Source organism: Berghia stephanieae, chromosome 5 (genome assembly GCF_034508935.2).
Source record: "Berghia stephanieae isolate SIO BIC M18660-M18661 chromosome 5, UCSD_Bste_1.3, whole genome shotgun sequence".
Lineage (NCBI taxonomy): Eukaryota > Metazoa > Mollusca > Gastropoda > Nudibranchia > Aeolidiidae > Berghia > Berghia stephanieae.
Window position 1 is genome coordinate 55,024,830 of NC_088364.1, and position 18,745 is coordinate 55,043,574.

Below are 18,745 nucleotides of genomic sequence, written 5' to 3' on the forward strand. Positions count from 1 at the left end.
CTTTGGACGGAAGGCGCATAGCTGAGTCTTAGAAAAGGCTCTTTCTCACATTCATCACCGTACTCAGGTGTAAAACGAGGACCTGGTCGTTAACCCTTTCACCCTATGTCTAAGTTATTGGAAAAGATTATTGCTTTTTAAAAGCCCTAGTGCAAATTTATGTGACATTACCTTATTCAATCTATATAAGAAAACACCAATAACATGATTTAAGACATTGAGGTATACGAGATTTATTCATCTATCAGTTTATGGAATGTCTCTCAAATTGATTTTTATAAATGACTTCGTATTGAGTCGAATTTTCACATGTTGATGTGATGCAATAAATAAAAGCAAATTTGAGAAATAAAAAATAAAAAACAAAAACAAAACAAAACAAAACAAAACAACAACAAAAATCTTTTCATTACAACAAAATATAATTTTACATTCTTTGGAGGGTTTAATAAATTAGAAAGACAATGCAATTAGAATCATTAAGGAATTTATGCTTCATTTCAATTAGATGAATAAGTTGTTTAATCATTGGACCAGGAAACAGTCCTGGTTTACCAATTTTACTCTGAATCCTTTTTGAATTTGAGTCTTCTTTTCAATTTGTCAGGAATTGGCAAAGAATTCACTCTAACACACCTCAGACCTGGGGGACCAGCGAGATAAATTGATTTGGAAATGGTAAGAAAACTCCAAGTTTGAAGACTCCTTGGTTGGAGAAAGATCGAATCAAACATTTCCGAGTTTGAGATGCGCTTGTTAATGTCTTTATGACTGGAAAGAAAAGTGTAATCCTCGGGGAAATAATAATTGCTTTCGAAAAGGGTTTCTAGTAAGGCCATATCACTTTCCAAGAAAGCCAGGATCAGTGGAGTTACATTCATGTCGTCATTGTATATAATTTTACCAGGGCAAAACCCTGACTTTAAAGCAGCGAGACAGGCTGGTCTAAAATGCTCAAGAGCACACATCTTCCATTCAAACACACCAAATTCTATCGTTACAAGAAGAGGCTTCAGTAACTTGTAGGGACGGTTACATATTTTATGTACAGGTTTTAATGTTCCATCTGATATCAAATTCCCCTTTTCGAGTAGAATTCTCAGGAGTTTTTTGTTCGTTTTCTCCATAACATGAGAAAATACAGTATGTCCTTTCGTGTCAATTAAGTCTAAATTTGGATCCACTGACAACATGGTTTTTAAACAAGTCAATTGGTTTCCTATCACTGCTATCATGACAGCAGACTGTCCTCTTTTATCCTGGATATCTTTCATAGCCCCGTGTCGTAGAAGTAATTTTACAACACCTTCGAATCCTTTTTCACATGCCATCATCAAAGGTGTTTTTCCACGCCTGTCACATTTATTTACATCGACACTTGCCTCTTTCAATATCTCTATAATAATTTCTTGTCCATTCTCACATGCCATCATTAGGGGTGTTTTCCCTCTCAGAAAATGCTCATTGACATCAAAACCACTGTCTATCAAAAGCTTCACAACCTTTCCATGTCCCTCCTTACATGCCCAATAGAATACTCTCACCTCCTCCTCGTCAGTCCCATTCTTACACGTTCTGCACTTTATCAATAATTCAACCACCTTCTCATGAGCATTATTACAGGCCGAGGACAAGGCTGTCCTCCCTCCAGAGTAAGTTTTGTTCACATCGGCACCATTTGAAATCAACATCTCCACAAGTCTTTCATATCCTTTCTCACATGCCAAGAGCAAGGGTGTTGTCCCTTTACTGTCACTTCTATTCACGTTGGCCCCGTGTGATATCAATAACTCGGCAATTTCTTCATGCCCCTTTTTCGATGCGGACAATAATGGTATTGCCCCATACCTACCGCTTCGATTCACATCAACCCCATGCTCTATCAACAACTCAACCATCCATTTATGTCCACTCTTACATGCCCACAAAAAGAGTGCTGTTTCCCTCCCTTTTATCTCATTAAAAATAGCACCACTTTCTATAAGTACCTCGATTACCTTGTGATGCCCATTTTTACGTGCCAATATTAAAGGGTTAGAAACACATCCACCGCCGCGACTCATACCCCCTGCACCAAAAACCATTTCAAGTCCTCTGATCAAAGTTGCCATCCAAATATTGCCATCCTTTTCCTGCCCATCATTCACGTTAGCGCCATTTTCCATCAGTAATTTCACTATTCTTTCATGTCCATGCTGACATGCTAACCTAATGGGCGTCCTCCCTTGTCTATCACCCACATTTACATCAGCGCCATGTTCTATTAACAGTTTAACGATTATTTCATTTCCATTCCCACAGGTCAACAATAATGGCGTTGTTCTATCAGCAGTGCCTTCTATAAATGAACCGACAAACTTTTCAAGTCCATTCTTAAATGCCCTTACCCAACCTTTTGAACCCCCCAAATCACTTCCGTTTACATCAGCACCGTAACCAATTAATAACTTAACAATCCTAGCACGACCATTCTGACATGCCAACATCAAGGGTGATCTCCCATATCTATTACTACCGTTCACCTCTGCACCATGCATAATCAACAACTCCGCAATGTTCTCATACCCATTCCGTGATGCCAACATCAGAGGTGTTTCTGCATGTGCACCACAAACATTCACATCAATACCTCGATTTATTAATAATTCAACTACTTTTTCCTTCCCATTATCACATGCCCACGAAATAAGTGTCGTTACATTTCCTCTATTATTCACATCTGCGCCATTCTTTATCAATATCTCGACAATTCTGTCGTGACCGTTTATACGTGCCAATATCAAGGCTGTATTTCCATGCATATCAGTACCATTTAGATCAACACTATGATCTTTCAAAACCTTCACAATCCTTTCACAACCATTCTTACATGCTGTCATTAAATGTGCTTGGCCCTGTTTATCACTCACATTTACATCTTTCAGGAACTCCTCAACCACTTCATGGTTGTCATCACAAGCCGACATCGTGAGTATTTTCACTATCTTGCTTATTACTTCAATTCATATCAACATCATAGTCTACCACAACCTTGACATAAATTTCCACATGTCAAGATAAGGTTCTTCATCCGTGGATATTTCCTTGAATTCATACCACATTCAGTTTTATATCAGGAACTTAACAACCATGTTCACGTCCATCGTCAAATGTCAACATTACAGCAAGGTCTGCTCTTCCGTTTCATCTCGGATTTCATCATAGTGTCCCGTCTTGGTGGACCTGTAACGTTGAATCTGCAGGTATAATAAATAATTGAATTAGCGTAACGGCTATTGTCTTTGGCTCTAGTGTCATTCAAAACCCTTACTGAGTTTCCTTAGATATTTCAATCTAATACCTGAGCGGTATGGTCTTTGCTTCGTACCCGAAAGGTACCGAATTCAATCACCCGCCGCTTGGCTGTGTGGCCTTGAGCAAGTAATTTCCCCCAGCTCAATTTGCGGCATAGTACTGCGGCTGACGCCTAGGTTATTCCAGTCTTCCCTTGGAATTGACCCTAGAGACAAATTTCCCATATGGGAATATTATTTATTTTATTTTAGTTATTTTAAATCAAACCTTCCTATTTACGGGCGGAGACTTCACTAAATATCCAAACCCAAAGACATTACAGAGCATATCTCTGAAGACATCATTCGGATCTTCACAGATCACATTGACCTCCTCTCGATGGACCAGCATGGATACTGACCCCATAAACCCTCTTCCGCACTAGGACAGGACTGTCCTGGGACAGTCCTGTCCCAAATCTGTAACATATAGAATTTAGTGAAATCTTCCGCACCTATTGGGACGGGACAAAACAGTCCCGTTGTGTCCCAAGCAGTTGTGAAATGCTACAAAATCAACGGGACAGGACTGTCCCAATCCCGTGTTCATATCGTTTGTGATAGTAAAAAAATATAGCAGTCTTCCGCACTAGGACAAAAAAGTCCCAGACTTGGCGGCGCCGTGTCAAAATTGAAATGCCTGTCTTTATTTTCTACTACTACTACTACTACTACTACTACTACTACTACTACTACTACTACTACTACTACTACTACTACTACTACTACTATTGCTTCTGCTGCTGCTAATGCAACTAATGTATTAATACCTACATCCCTTATATTTTGTATTTATTTCCAATTCCATTGTATTTATTTTCCAACAATAATCCACACTTTATTTTAGTTCACTGTCTTCTATACTGCATTACACTAATTACACAGTTCCTCCCCGCCTCCCCTCTTTTGACATAATTAAGTACGCACCTTTTATAAATTTCTATTGCTCTTGTTTTAATTCGCGCTTCCTCACAAAGTAGCATACAATTTCCTGCCCATCAATGTTTTTGTTTATGCATCTTAACAACGCCACTACCACATTATCTCATTCGTCTGTAGTTTTTAATGCATCATGTGTTGTTATGAAGGGGAAACCCGAAACGTCCATTTTATCTGTTTTGGTATATTAAACCGAAGCTTACATTCAATTTCACAGTTATAATTTATTTATGTATTTCAATTCTGAATATAAAAAAGCACGAACAATTCAAAAAATAATTCTATGTGATGAAACCACGTACAGAAGGCATAGCAACATAAACATTTTCGGCAATTTAAAAACGTATGTTTATAAATATAATTTAAGAAGTGTCACACTGTGACACAGCAGTAACGTGTCTAAAACCGGTCGCACATCTATTCGGTAACTTGTGGGATCAAGTATCTTGATCGTTATTTATTTCGGGAATTCTCAATGAAAATATTTTTAAGTAAGTCCTTCTGAGCCACTTGGACTCATTGTAAGACAAATTAAGTCCTTTAGAGCCTTGTAGCCAATGGTGCAGGAGTTATCCCGGTTTCAATAGCGTGAAACGGACAATTAACGTATTTGTTTGAAAACCTTTGAACAGGACGCTAGTCTATCGCAGATTACTATCCCAGCTTGACAGGTACCCTTTTACACCTGAATGGAGTGAGTGATTGGAGTAAATTTTCTTGCTCTAGAAAGTACAAATTGGCTTCGGTCGGAATCGAACACAGAACCTCTGAGTCCAGAGTACAACGCGCTAACCATGGGCCATCTTGCCTCCTATGCTTATAAATCCGGAACTTATCCATGTTTCTGTGGCGTTGAGCAGACAGATAACAGTTTAAATTTAAAAAATAATAAAATTCCCTTTTTCATCCCATAGGGGAAATTTTTCTCGAGGGTCTATTCCAAGGGAAGACTGGAATAACCCAGGCGTTAGCCGCAATGCAGCGCCGCAAATTTAGCTAGGACGAGGTATAACCCAGGCGTCAGCCACAGTGCAGCGCCGCAAATTGAGCTAGGCGAGGTGACTTAGTCAACTGATGCCTTTCGGGTACGAAGCATGCTGACTTTCTATTATCCTCTTGAATGATGCTAGTCCGTCAAAGATTACTTTCATCAGCGAACTGGTACTCATTTGCACCTGGGTAAAATGAGGTGATTCCAAGAAAGTCATTTTAGGATAAGATCGGAGATCACCATAGAGTCTACGGAATTGACCCTTGAGCAATCTTTGGGTCATTAAAGGATGCACCCAATATTGTTTTCTCTTTCAATTTGTCTTTTTTTTTCCACGTAGTAAAGCACAGAAATATGCAACCTCTATTTCATCCATTACTATACTTACTACTACTACTACTACTACTAACTACTACTACTACTAGTAGTAGTAGTAGTAGTAGTAGTAGTAGTAGTAGTAGTAGTAGTAGTAGTAGTGGTAGTGTAGTAGTAGTAGTAGTAGTAGTAGTAGTAGTAGTAGTAGTAGTAGTAGTAGTGTAGTAGCAGCAGCAGCAATAATATTACTCTTGCTATAAGAATATGTCATGATTATATAAATCTTATGTAAACAAATCCCATTGTTCAGTGTAAAAAATCATTATCGTCATGTCGTATCTTATGTTGATTCATAAAATGTGAATTATTAGAGTTGGAATTGCCTACAAATACACTTTTGAATCTTATAAAAATAAATAAATAATGCATTCGCGCAGGTGTGTCCTGGGACAGTCCTGTCCTAGTGCGGAACCCCTTTTGAATAGAAGTTTTCTCCAGTGGGATAGGACAAATTTGTCCTGGGACAGTTTTGTCCTAGTGCGGAAGGAGTCTAATATAAGTTTGATATTGACGATTTTCCTGGATTCACCACCCAAGAAGAACTGCTTGAACTGCAAAATGATTTCGAATTCAAGCGGGAAAAGTATTAATTAAGATTAAGTTTTTTGATTGAGATTGAGGGCAGCAATTTGTTGCAAATGTCCTGCACTTTGGAAAGAGGCTAAATTGTTTTTCATCGCTGTCCCGGCGTAATATATGATGGAGAGGGTTTCAGCGTTGTAACACACATTCTTTCAAAGTCCCGAAATCATCTCAACATTGTATATAGAGGGGCTAACTTTATTGACGAAGTCGTGGATGCACACCAAATTCATCACATTAAATGGGATGACCCCCACCAAGTTGATGCATTGGTGCATTATTTTATAGTGTCATTGGCGTGTAAATGAGTGAGACAGATATATAATATAATATATTTTATATTATAATATATATATATATATATATATATATATATATATATATATATATATATATATATATATATATATATATATATAATATATATCATAGAATTAACGAATGAGAATACGTACGAAGCCTAAAAAGTGTCCACCAATGAAAGCATTCAGCGCCATTTTGTTGTTGGCTGAGAATGTAGTAATTACCATTCATTCGGTATCTATGTCAACATAACGACACAAGAAAAACAACAAACAATATCAAAATCCACAATAAAATGTTTCAGAACTGTTGCGTATATTTATGGCACAACGAAGCTGTCAAAAAATGAAGTTAGAGAATGTGTGTAATCATGTATTATAATAACCTGTAATGTGTTTTCCAACCACCACATCATCTACTACTACAACCACCACCACAATATCATCACAAACACTACTACTACAACCACCAGCCCAACATCATTATCACTACCACTACTACTACACCACCACCAGCACATCATCATCACTACCACTACTACAATCACCACAACCACATCGTCATCACTACCACTACTACTGCAACCACCACCACCATATCATCATCATTACCACTACTACCACAACCACCACCACCACTACTACTACAACCACCACCACATCACTACCTCAACTACTACAACCACCACCACAATAGCATCACTACCACTACTACTACAACCACCACAACCACATCGTCATCACGACCACTACTACTACAACCACCACCATATCATTACCATTACCACTACTACTACAACCACCACTACCACCATATCATTACCATTACCACTACTACTACAACCACCACAACCACATCGTCATCACTACCACTACTACTGCAACCACCACTACCACCATATCATCACCATTACAACTACTACTACAACCACCACAACCACATCATCATCACTACCACTACTACTACAACCACCACCACATCATCATCACTATCACTACTACTACAACTACAACCACCACCACATTATCATCACTACCACTACTACTACTGCAACCACCACCACCATATCATCATCATTGAAATATTTTTTTTTTTAAATTGAGCTTTATATAGTGCAATATCTACAAAATGTGCTCAAAGCGCTTTACAAGGGGTCCCTGATCAACATTTAACATGTAGGACGGGACGTGACGCCTGTTAGGCGATATTACAATTTTTCGGACAAAGACAAGTCTGTTAACGGCCAGGTACTCATTTTACACCTGAGTACGGTGAGAGAATGTGAGTAAAGAGCCTTTTCCAAGGACTCAACTATGCGCCGAGCGCGAGGCTCGAACCCAGGACCTTCCGATCCGGAAGCGAGTGTCATACTACTAGACCACATAGCCACATCATTACCACTACTACTACAAACACCACCACCACATCATCATCACGACCACTACTACTACAACCACCACCACCACCACCATATCATTACCATTACCACTACTACTAAAACCATCACCACATCATCATCACTACCACTACTACTACAACTACAATCATCACCACCACCACATCATCATCACTATTACTACTACAACTACAATCACCACCAACACCACATCACCTCACTAACACTCAGTACTACAATCACTACCATTAGGTTTTGGAGCTTTACTTCATTTGAAATAAGGAAACTTCGGAATTGTATTTGGCATTGTGTTTATATATCATAATATAATTCTAATCAGTTATCTATTTAGAACTAGATACTATACAATATGTATGCCAAATACCACCCCAATTCCCCTTTCTTGTGTACGGGAATTCCTCTTTCGGCATTGAAATTGAGTGTGAGAGAGTCATCACTACACACATAAACAACAGAAACAATTTAAAAACAAGACTATGACACGCAACCACTCACACACGAGGCTATACTATTTATCCTTTTCTCTATATAGAATAGGACAAGACAAACAATAGCTTGACTCTCGCTACACTTCGCATTGATGTTTGTCGTCTCACGAGTTCAACTCTCGGTCGACCTGTCAATATTCCTTTTTGCCTCGGACGTAATCATTAATAGAATGTTGTGTTGTTTTTGACCGTGAAGAAAACCTTAAGAAGTCACATTTATATCATTTTAGAGAGATCGTTTTGAATAATTTTGAGTTAAACGAGCGAGCAGCAACTTGTTTTCATGAACGGCCGATCAGCGCTTGTTTACTATAGTAACGCGATTCCCAGCCAACATCAAAATGGCGGATATTTTTCTCATCGAGGCCGCTGGTTGGTTAGCCAATAAGAGCACCGTACGGTTTCCATTGGGTAAATTCCTTGATATATATATATATATATATATATATATATATATATATATATATATATATATATATATATATATATATATATATATATATACAGGGACGGCTGGTAATAATGGGCAGGGTGGGCAAATACCAGCCTGTTTTTTCAAGTTATATGCTGTATTACCAGGTCCGAAATAATCAAATTTAAATTAGATAATTTCAAAAGTTACTACTTAAACTTGATACTTCGTACTGAAATCAATTTGTGTGTATTTTTGATAGATTGCGAATCACCATGCACCCCGTAATGCATAAACCAGGATACGCTCCTGTTCTGTTTATCACCCCCCCCCCCCCCTCCCCAACCACTCCACTCCACTCCGCCCACATCGTCATCTCATCGTCACGTCGCCTGACGGTGAACTAACTCCGATTTTTGCTGTCTGGCCTCTCTAGTACTAGGTCGGGCTAATTCAAATGAGCCCACCTTATTAACGAGTGAACACTAAATAGAGATTTTGGCAAACGAACTTTTTCTTATTTATTGCCTTACTTGTGCTGGAAAGGTTCCAGTATTGAATTAAATTTATTAATTTACTAATATTATATCAATTTAGTATTAATTTGTGTTGTTTTTATATATTTGTTTATCCATTTAAATTATTTCTTTTTTTTTTCTCGTTTTCTTTAGTGTTTCTCAAAACTCATTTATTTAAATTGTTTTCTTATTTGTTTGTTGTTGTTTTTTGTTGTTTTTTTGTTTTGTTTTTTTTTATAACAAATTAATTTGTTAGTTATTCTTCTTTTAATTCTTAAAGTAATTACCGCTGTATTTTTATTGCCAGACTAAATAATTTTACAAAACAATGTTATTTTCTATTGTATTCCCTCTAATAAAACAAAACACTTTTATTCAAAAGTCACGACAAAATAAATATATAAAATACAACCACCATTTTGGTTTTCTCAACAATTGAATTAGTATACGAGAAATACTCTTCTGAGTAAGGAGAGAGTTGAATTCTAACTAAGTTATAGAGGAAATAAATACGTTTAAAAGTTAGGGTGGGCAGATTCCGTACTTGCCCGTCCTGAAGCTAATAAATACATAAGATGGCTCGCGATGAAGAGGCGGGAAGCTAGGGGTTGGTTGGGTAAAGAGCAAAGATAACAGGGTCGTCATTGTGATGATAGTCAAACGAATGCATGAGGAGAGATTGGTAACATTATTTTGTCTTAATTGTATTGTATGAATTATTGGCGAAAGCCTAAGATTAAATAAACTTTGTTTTTGTTTGTCTTATTTTGACTATGGAACTGATACTTGTCATAGCAGACCTGCCTACTTTAAATAGGAAAAAAAAATCGTTGTTTTCAGGGCTAATAAAATCGTAGATATTTTAACTACTCTTTAAAAAAATCACCGGAATTTTCGTCTGTTTTGATAGATATCAAATTTTAAAAAACGAGAAAAAAATAATTGGAAACGTAATAATGATGGTGATGGTGGCAGTGATAGTGGTAGCGGTGGTGGTAGTAGTAATGATGATGGTAATATTATTATTATTATTATTATTATATTATTATTATTATTATTATTATTATTATATTTTTATTATTATTATTATTATTATTATTATTATCATTATTATTATTGTTATTGTTATTATTGTTATTATTATTATTATTATTATTATTATTATTATTATTATTATTATTATTATTATTATTATTATTATTATTATTATCATTATCATTGTTATTATTATTATTATTGTACGTATTGGTGGTATTACTATTGTTGTATTTTTTTTTTTTTTTTGGTGGTTTTTAATGGTATCAGTTTATTGTTTGGTTCCATTTACCATTTTTTTCCCCACTTTCATGTATGTGGTCATCAAATTGTATGATTTATTGGCGAAAGCCTAAGATTGAATAAACTTTGTAATATCGTATGGTAACCATCATTGTCGACGACATCGTCGTTGTCATCATAATCATCATCATCATTAACAACAACAACAACAACAACAACAACAACAATATTAACAAGTACAACAATAGCAATAAAAACAATATCAACATCATCATACAATTTCCGTCATCGTCTCCACAACTATCATTCTAACCAACAGCACCACCAAAACCACTACCATAATTACATCCTCCCTCACTGCCTCGTCTTCCTCCTCCACCACCACCACCGCTACCACTATTACAATCACTACTACCACCAGCACAATCATTCTAACCAGCAGTAAAAATTATGCAATTTGAGCTCTGAATGAAACTCGAGTCATATCGCTGTTGTTGCTTCTCGATGAAAACTTTAAGGTTACTACGTACTACTGAAAACCAGAAATATTTAACAGAAATATTAATATCGCCGTTGAGGGATTAAAGCATCTCTTTAATTTTTCGAGTGAACGAAATGGACTTGTATTGTCAAGGTGTTGTCGCATTATGTCTCGTCGCTTTATTTTTTAGTTGTATTCTCTTTCGTGATTCATCTTTGATTACGTTTGGAATAATTAAAATCTACTGGTATTGTCATTTCATTGTGAATGTGATTATTTGTGGTTGAAATATTTTTTGTTTAAAGGTGAAAAAAAATAAATAAAAAAATAATTTAATTAAAGAAAAAAAAATCACACACACACACACACACACACACACACACATATATATATATATATATATATATATATATATATATATATATATATATATATGACCGAATCATCTTTGCCCCACCACTGTAAATAGGCTAGAACCGCCACTGTATATATATATATATATATATATATATATATATATATATATATATATATATATATATATATAATATATATATATCCCATCCCACTTTTTCACCACCAACACAAAATGACCAAGGCAAAGACAAAAATATACTTTTGTGCGATATTATTGTGCAAATCCTCTCTCTCTCTCTCTCTCTCTCTCTCTCTCTCTCTCTCTCTCTCTCTCTCTCTCTCTCTCTCTCTCTCTCTCTCTCTCTCTCTCTCTCTCTCTCTCTCTCTCTCTGAGGGATTTGCACAATAATATCGCACAAAACTATATTTTTGTCTTTGTCTGCCTGCCTTGGTAATTTTGTGTTGGTGGTGAAAAAGCGGGATGGGTCACCCAGCCATAGGGGTGCGATGACACAACTAAGTTTGAGAACCACTGATCTAAACTGTGACCCTTCGTCTCGAAATGGTATTATGTCGGAATGAATTGGACCCCGAAAAGTGACTTTAGAATTAAATTGATAGTAAATACCAATTTTTGAGCTTTTGCATTGTGAGAAATTGTTTCATGCTGTAACATAACAAATCGAAACAAACCCCAAGTTTCATGTTTTTGTCAATAAATTCAATTTTTTACACCCAAGTCATCCCGACATAATACCGTTTAGAGACGGTGAGTCACACTGTGTCTTGGTGCGTGTTTACATGTTTAAATCTGAAAAGTTCTGTTTGGATCAGTACCCGACAAAGCAGAAAGAAAAATGCAACCCCCCCCCCCCCCCCAAAAAAAAAAAAAAAAAAGAATAAAAATAAAACAAATAAATTGAATTAATTTGTTAAAATCAACAACCTGCGTCGAACACCTTTTCAGAATATTATTTTACCCCAGGACCGGCTCCCAAATTTGACATTTTCATGTTTACACAAAGCTATCTTATCAATACTTTTCTCAGAGGCTTGACAATGTTTTATTCACAAGGCATGGATACGTGTATTCAGGTGACACGCCAATTTAATTAACTGTCGAAAAGAGCGAAAAGGATCATGCATTTGATGACAGAGGCAAAAAAGGACCGGGATCAGGTTGAACTCCCCCCCCCCCCCCCACCACACACACACACACACACACACACACACACACACACACTCCGCGCGCGCTGTGTGTGTGTGTATGTATGTGTGTGTGTGTCTTTCTTTCCCGCTCCTCACTCTATTCTTGTTATCTTCTTCAGATAATCGAAAACGAGTCAGAATTTACCTACATAACAAAAGACCATGTAGTTTTAAAATATGTTTGTAAGACATTTGTCGCTGGTTCAGAAACTGAAAACAAAAAACAAACGTACCTACAATACGAACTTTAGCCTCTCCCGATAACACTGAGGAATGACAATAATCCTGCACGCATTAACAATGGTGTAACAATGTTAATGTAACGTGTACACCGTTTCGAGCTTGAAGTCACAAGGAACGAGAGGACAAGCTCGCTTGACCGGCTTGCATTACCTGTCCAGTGTGCAACCTTTTTCAGTCTTGCTGGACAGTTAACTGTTATTGATCTATCGATCTGTTATCAACGTTTTCGGCCTCTGTTCCGACAAACAGTGGCAATGATGTAAAAACTTTGGCGCCGGTGTAACACGAGAAAATTACTCCACAAGATTATTTACTACGGAGTAACGTGAGCGTACGATATTAAATATTTGAAGCAATAGTATTTAGTATGACTCCCTTCACGAAAAAATGTCCACTAAAAATCTACTCTCGATCCCAAGTTCTCTGGGCGGGAAGAAAGAGAGTCTAGCCCGATTGATCCTATGGGCTATTCCAGGAAATTTGTAGGTAAACATATTTTATTCACATTAATGTAACTTACTAACTTTATTATACCCGAAGACTGTTTATGGTGTCCCCCCCCCCCCCCCCCCCCCATACTTTTGGTGGAGAAGAGTAATTAATTGTTGAGGTATTGTTCCATTTATCGCATGAGAAGAATCAGCTTGTTTCATTAATATAGACAAAAGGTCACCATAATTTAAATATTTTATTTGTGCTACCCCCCCCCCCCCCCTCCATTCTTTCTAGAGATAACTTTTTTTCTTTTTTGGTGACTTGGGTCGAATTGCAAAGTCACAAAAAACTTTAAAATTATCAGTTTAATGTGTGTACCTAATTATTATTGTTAGCGTGTGTTAATGGGCATATGTTTGCGCGCGCGCGCCTGTGTGTTTGTGTGTGTGTGTGTGTGTGTGTGTGCGCGCGTCTGTGTGTTTGTGTGTGTGTGTGTGTTTGTTTGTTACTTTTTGTGTACATATGTGCGGGTTTTTTTTTCATTCTTTCTACTTTTTTCTGTATCGTGGGTCGAAAAGGCAGGTAGAAATGGGAGGGGGGAAGACATCTTCGTTTGTTGTCTGTAATGGAGAGAATGAAGGGGTCGATTTATATTAGGGGAGTTATTCTCCGTTGCGTAGGAGTCCATTTAACAGTCGAGGGAGTTCATTTTTCTTACGAAAATTTTACTCCGGAGTCATTTTAGACGTACCTAAAGAGTAATTTTCTCGTGTTATACCATCTGTGTTGACGAACCTTCTTGTACATGTCACTGCTAGTAAGGAGCGACGCACGAGTGTAGACATAAAACAACATATGCTAAAAATTTATGACGAAAAGCAGTGGATGCTAAAGTTATAATTCTATTGAAAAGTTTGAAATTGAGATTTATTGCATGTTGGAATTTTATACGGAAAATATTGAGTTCCTTGCAAACACCTCTTTTAAAAAATGGTTCTTTAGTTTCGTTTTGTTTTTTATTTATGTTTTCTAGATTTGAGTATATCCCGAATTGGATTCAGTAGTCTGATGTCACGCTGCCCGGCAACGGCGGCCATCTTGGTTCTAAACAAAGAAAATCATTACTTTTTATTCTTCATGCTGACTAGAACTTTTCATATGCCTTGTGATCAGAATGTATAAAAGTCAAAACATGATCAAATTTATGTGTTTTTTTTTTCTCTGGATACGCTTTTATGCTCGCCGGAGAAATATTTCATACGGGCGTCCGCCATTGTTCCGATAGTTTAGAGCCAGTGTTACTAAGTGACCATGCGTCATTAGAAAGGAAGTGACGTTACGACTTTTGAAGAGTATTATTTATCTATTTTGATAATGGGTAAAAAAAAAAAAAAAGTAAAATAAAAATCAAACATATAGGCCAGCAAAGATTGCAGGTCATAATAAACACGCGCTGAAAGGCATTTTGACCCCAGTTTGTAAATCACGTAGGTACTTACTAATGCGTTGACTAGGGCGTTAAACTATATATTTGAACTCTCTTTCTCTCTCTCTCTCTCTCTCTCTCTCTCTCTCTCTCTCTCTCTCTCTCTCTCTCCTCTCTCTCTCTCTCTCTCTCTCTCTATCTATCTCTCTCTCTCTCTCCTACCCTCACTCTATTGACCCAATGCCTGCTGCTTTATTTTATAATAAACAACTTTATTCATTATTTTATTCATGCATCCCTTTATCTTTTTTTCAGGCTATCGATGTTATAATAGATCAGAAGCCGTAGTTGTTTTTTTAAAAAATGAATGACTATCCTTTCTTTAAAAAATATAGCCTTGTGGAGAACATTGTGATTATTTGAGTCAATAAAAAAATTGATACGGCGCACAACTCTACTGAAAGATTTGAAAAATAGAAATGTATTTTTTACAGATAGATAAACAGATAACTTGATTTCCTTTTATAATTTAAAGTCAGTTTGAAAGTTCGTTAAGTCAAACAGATATCATAAAAAAATTACCGAAGACACTAACACCTCATGACACCACCCTCAACTCTATCTGTCCAGTAGAGTCCTTACTTCCGTTGTGTTGATTTAGCGGTGATCAGTGTTATGTAGTAGTGTGTTCTCATTGCGTGTATGTTTATGTGTGCGCGCGCGCGCGTGTGTGTGTGTGTGTGTGTGTGTGGTGTATACATATGTGTGTGTGTGTTTTGGAATGTGGTTGCGTGGAAGAAAAAAAAAAGGGGGGGGGGGGGGGATGTCCATCAAGTAGAGAAATTCCTGAGCAAAGGGGGGGGGGGGGGGGGGGGGAGAGAGGGGTGTGTGTGTGTTTGCTAGGAACTGTCAGATTTGCATTTTTCAGCAAATCGTGGCATTCATAGTGATATAATTCACTTGATCACATGACGGTATTCGGATTTACAGAAATTTTAAACAAGTTTCACCGATTAACAACATCGACGAATATTACTGCTGATATTACTGTCGTTTTTATGCCATCGATGTGATAATTATTGCCCTGGGAAATATTTAGTTAAACGTTGTCGGCAAACAAATAGAAAATGGAGAGTATAGAAAAGGAAGAAAGAAAATAAGACAAATCATTTATACGTCCTCGAAAATGCAAAGCTCGCAATAAAACGGGTTGAAAAAAGAAAGCGCTGAGTTGTTATTACTGATTACTGAATAACAATTACACGATATGCACGTCGACATGACATAAAAATTGTGTTCAATAAGCGCATTGTAAACAAAGCATGCATTGGTAAAAAAAAATAAAAAAATAAATAAAATAAAACAAAAAAATTAAACAAAAATTGAGTTTTTATATAGCGCAATATCCACTAAACGTGCTCAAAGCGCTTTACAAGGGGTCCCTGGCCAACAGCAACCCATAACATGTAGGACGAGACATGACGCCTGTTAGGCGATATTACAAATTTTTGGGACATAGACAACGCTGTTAACGGCAAGGTACTCGTTTTACACCTGAGTACGGTGAGAGAATGTGAGTAAAGAGCCTTCTCCAAGGACTCAACTAGCGCCGAGCGAGGCTCGAACCCAGGACCTTCCGATCCGAAAGCGAGTGTCATATCACCAGACCACATAGCCGCACATATATGGTATATACATGGTATATCATTTAATTTGTCAATCTGTTATCAGTCATATCCACCGGCCCTCCAGGAATGGGGGTTGAACGTAGGGTTAACAACCCACCTCATAAAAAGCAAACTGTTACAGAAACAGAAAACAGACGTAAACCCACAACCGGCGGCAGCAGAGAAGCGGACCAACAGCCACCGCAAAAGCAGCCGATCGCAAAAAATGGAGATGTCTGGTGGATGCCCTATGTGCCTCAAGGCCCGAAGAGGATTAAGTAGTAAGTAAGTATCCGTCATATGAATTGCCACAGACAAAATCAGTAAGCCATTTATTTCATGTTAGGACCCATTTGCACCCTGTCTTTTGTTATGGACTGATAGCATATTGTCTGTCCAAACTATCTCAGTTTTATTATCTTTAGGGTGTTTAGTAAATTTCCTCTTATATTCAAAATGACACAAACTTCCTGATACTTGTTTTTTCCTCCTTCCAACTAAGTTTACCCATACGACAGTACTCCTCCTATTCTATTTTCTAATCTTTAATATACTATCCAATATGTAATATTATTAAATACTCAATGATGATATAAATAACATTTCTTACTCAAGGCAACAACACAGGGTTATCTACGTGCACACTTTTTTTTGTATGGGTATGTTATTTAGACTATGTCATTTATGAGCTTGTTTAACGGCCAGTTTGCGATATTCAAATGACAACGATGAGACATTATAACAATTTATCTGGATTAGGTATCATATTTGTGTCCGAAATTCGGGGGGGGGGGGGGGGGCAGGTCGTGAGGATTTGTGATAAGCTCGATATGTTGTTTAAGAACCGACAAGGAACTACCACCATCCCTATTAACACATTGAAAATCCACGGAAGAAAAGAAAACGCATATTATGCTCTGCCATATTCCAGAATCAATGCGCACAAACAGTCGTTCTTCCCCAATTCCATTCGCACATGGAACAGCATCCCTGAAAATGTCAGAGCAACTAACAACCCGACAATATTCTATAGTTATCTCGACCAATTATCAACAGGCTAAGGAATAAGATTAACCCCGAAATCGCAGAAGAACAATATGGATTCCAACCTGACAGAGGGACAAGGAACGCAATATACCTCCTCCGTGTTTTAAGTGAAAGAGCTATACAGGTTCAGACCCCACTATACCTCTGTTTTGTCGACTACAAAAAAGCTTTTGATAGAGTACGCCACGAAGAAATACTAAAACAACTGCACTCCATTGGCGCTGATGAGAAAGACCTCAGACTCATGCAAACATTATACTACACCCAGCAGGCATCTATCAAAATCGGAAACTCTACAGGAAATTCCATTCCTATTAAGAAAGGAGTCCGTCAAGGGTGTGTTGCCTCACCAGATCTGTTTAATCTATACCAAGAAACAATCATGAGGGGCATAACTAATATGGAGGGAATAAAAGTAGGAGGTCACAACATAAATAATATAAGATACGCAGACGATACGGTACTCATTGCAACATCAGAAATCCAACTTCAAAAGATTGTTGACAAAGTGGTAGTGGATAGTGAAGCCAAGGGAATGGAAGTGAATATCACCAAAACCGAATGCATGGTAATACAGAAAAACCCCGAAAACAACAACACCTGCAATATAACGATTCACGGCGAGCAACTTACCAACGTAGAAAGTTTTAAATACCTAGGTTCAATAGTGACAACAGATGGAAGATGTAACCGAGACATACGAGCAAGAATAACTCAAGCCAAACAGGCCTTCATGGACCTGGGAAACATTTTGAAAAACAAACAGACGTCGTTCGGGATTAGATTCCGAGTCTTGAAGTGCTACGTGTGGCCAATCTTGTTATACGGATGCGAAAGCTGGACTACAAATGCAGAAACACAAAAGAACATTGAAGCTTTTGAAATGTGGTGCTTGAGAAGGATGCAGAGAATATCGTATACTGCACACAAAACGAACGAAGAAGTGCTAAAACAAACATACCAACAAAGGAAACTAATGCCCTTAATAGCGGATCGACAACTATCCTTTTTCGGACACATAGTAAGGAAAGATAAAAATGAATACCTGGCAAGTTGTGGAAAAATACCTGGTAAACGCGCCCGGGGGAGACAAAGAAAAACACTCATAGACCAACTGAAGGGCTTCACCAACCTAACAATCCAAGAGCTGTTTGAAAAAGCAAGAGACAGGGAGGAATGGAGAGAGATAATTCATGCAGTATCCGAAGCCTGGACCAGGCATGGAACCTAGAAGAAGAAGATCTC

At 37.4% G+C, this 18,745-nt stretch overlaps 1 protein-coding gene across 1 annotated transcript; it reads right to left on the reverse strand.

Moving 5' to 3' along the window:
• Positions 1 to 217: 217 nt before the first annotated feature.
• On the reverse strand, positions 218 to 3,230 carry LOC144973235 (uncharacterized). Its single transcript, XM_078915411.1, has one exon. The coding sequence runs from the start codon at positions 2,964 to 2,966 to the stop codon at positions 561 to 563; it is 2,406 nt and encodes an 801-aa protein (XP_078771537.1). The 5' UTR covers positions 2,967 to 3,230; the 3' UTR covers positions 218 to 560.
• Between the last annotated feature and the right edge of the window lie 15,515 nt (positions 3,231 to 18,745).

What these genes read in the sequence shown, in the direction of transcription:
- LOC144973235 (XM_078915411.1), bottom strand. Translation starts at nt 2,966, where the DNA reads ATGTCGGCTTGTGATGACAACCATGAAGTGGTTGAGGAGTTCCTGAAA.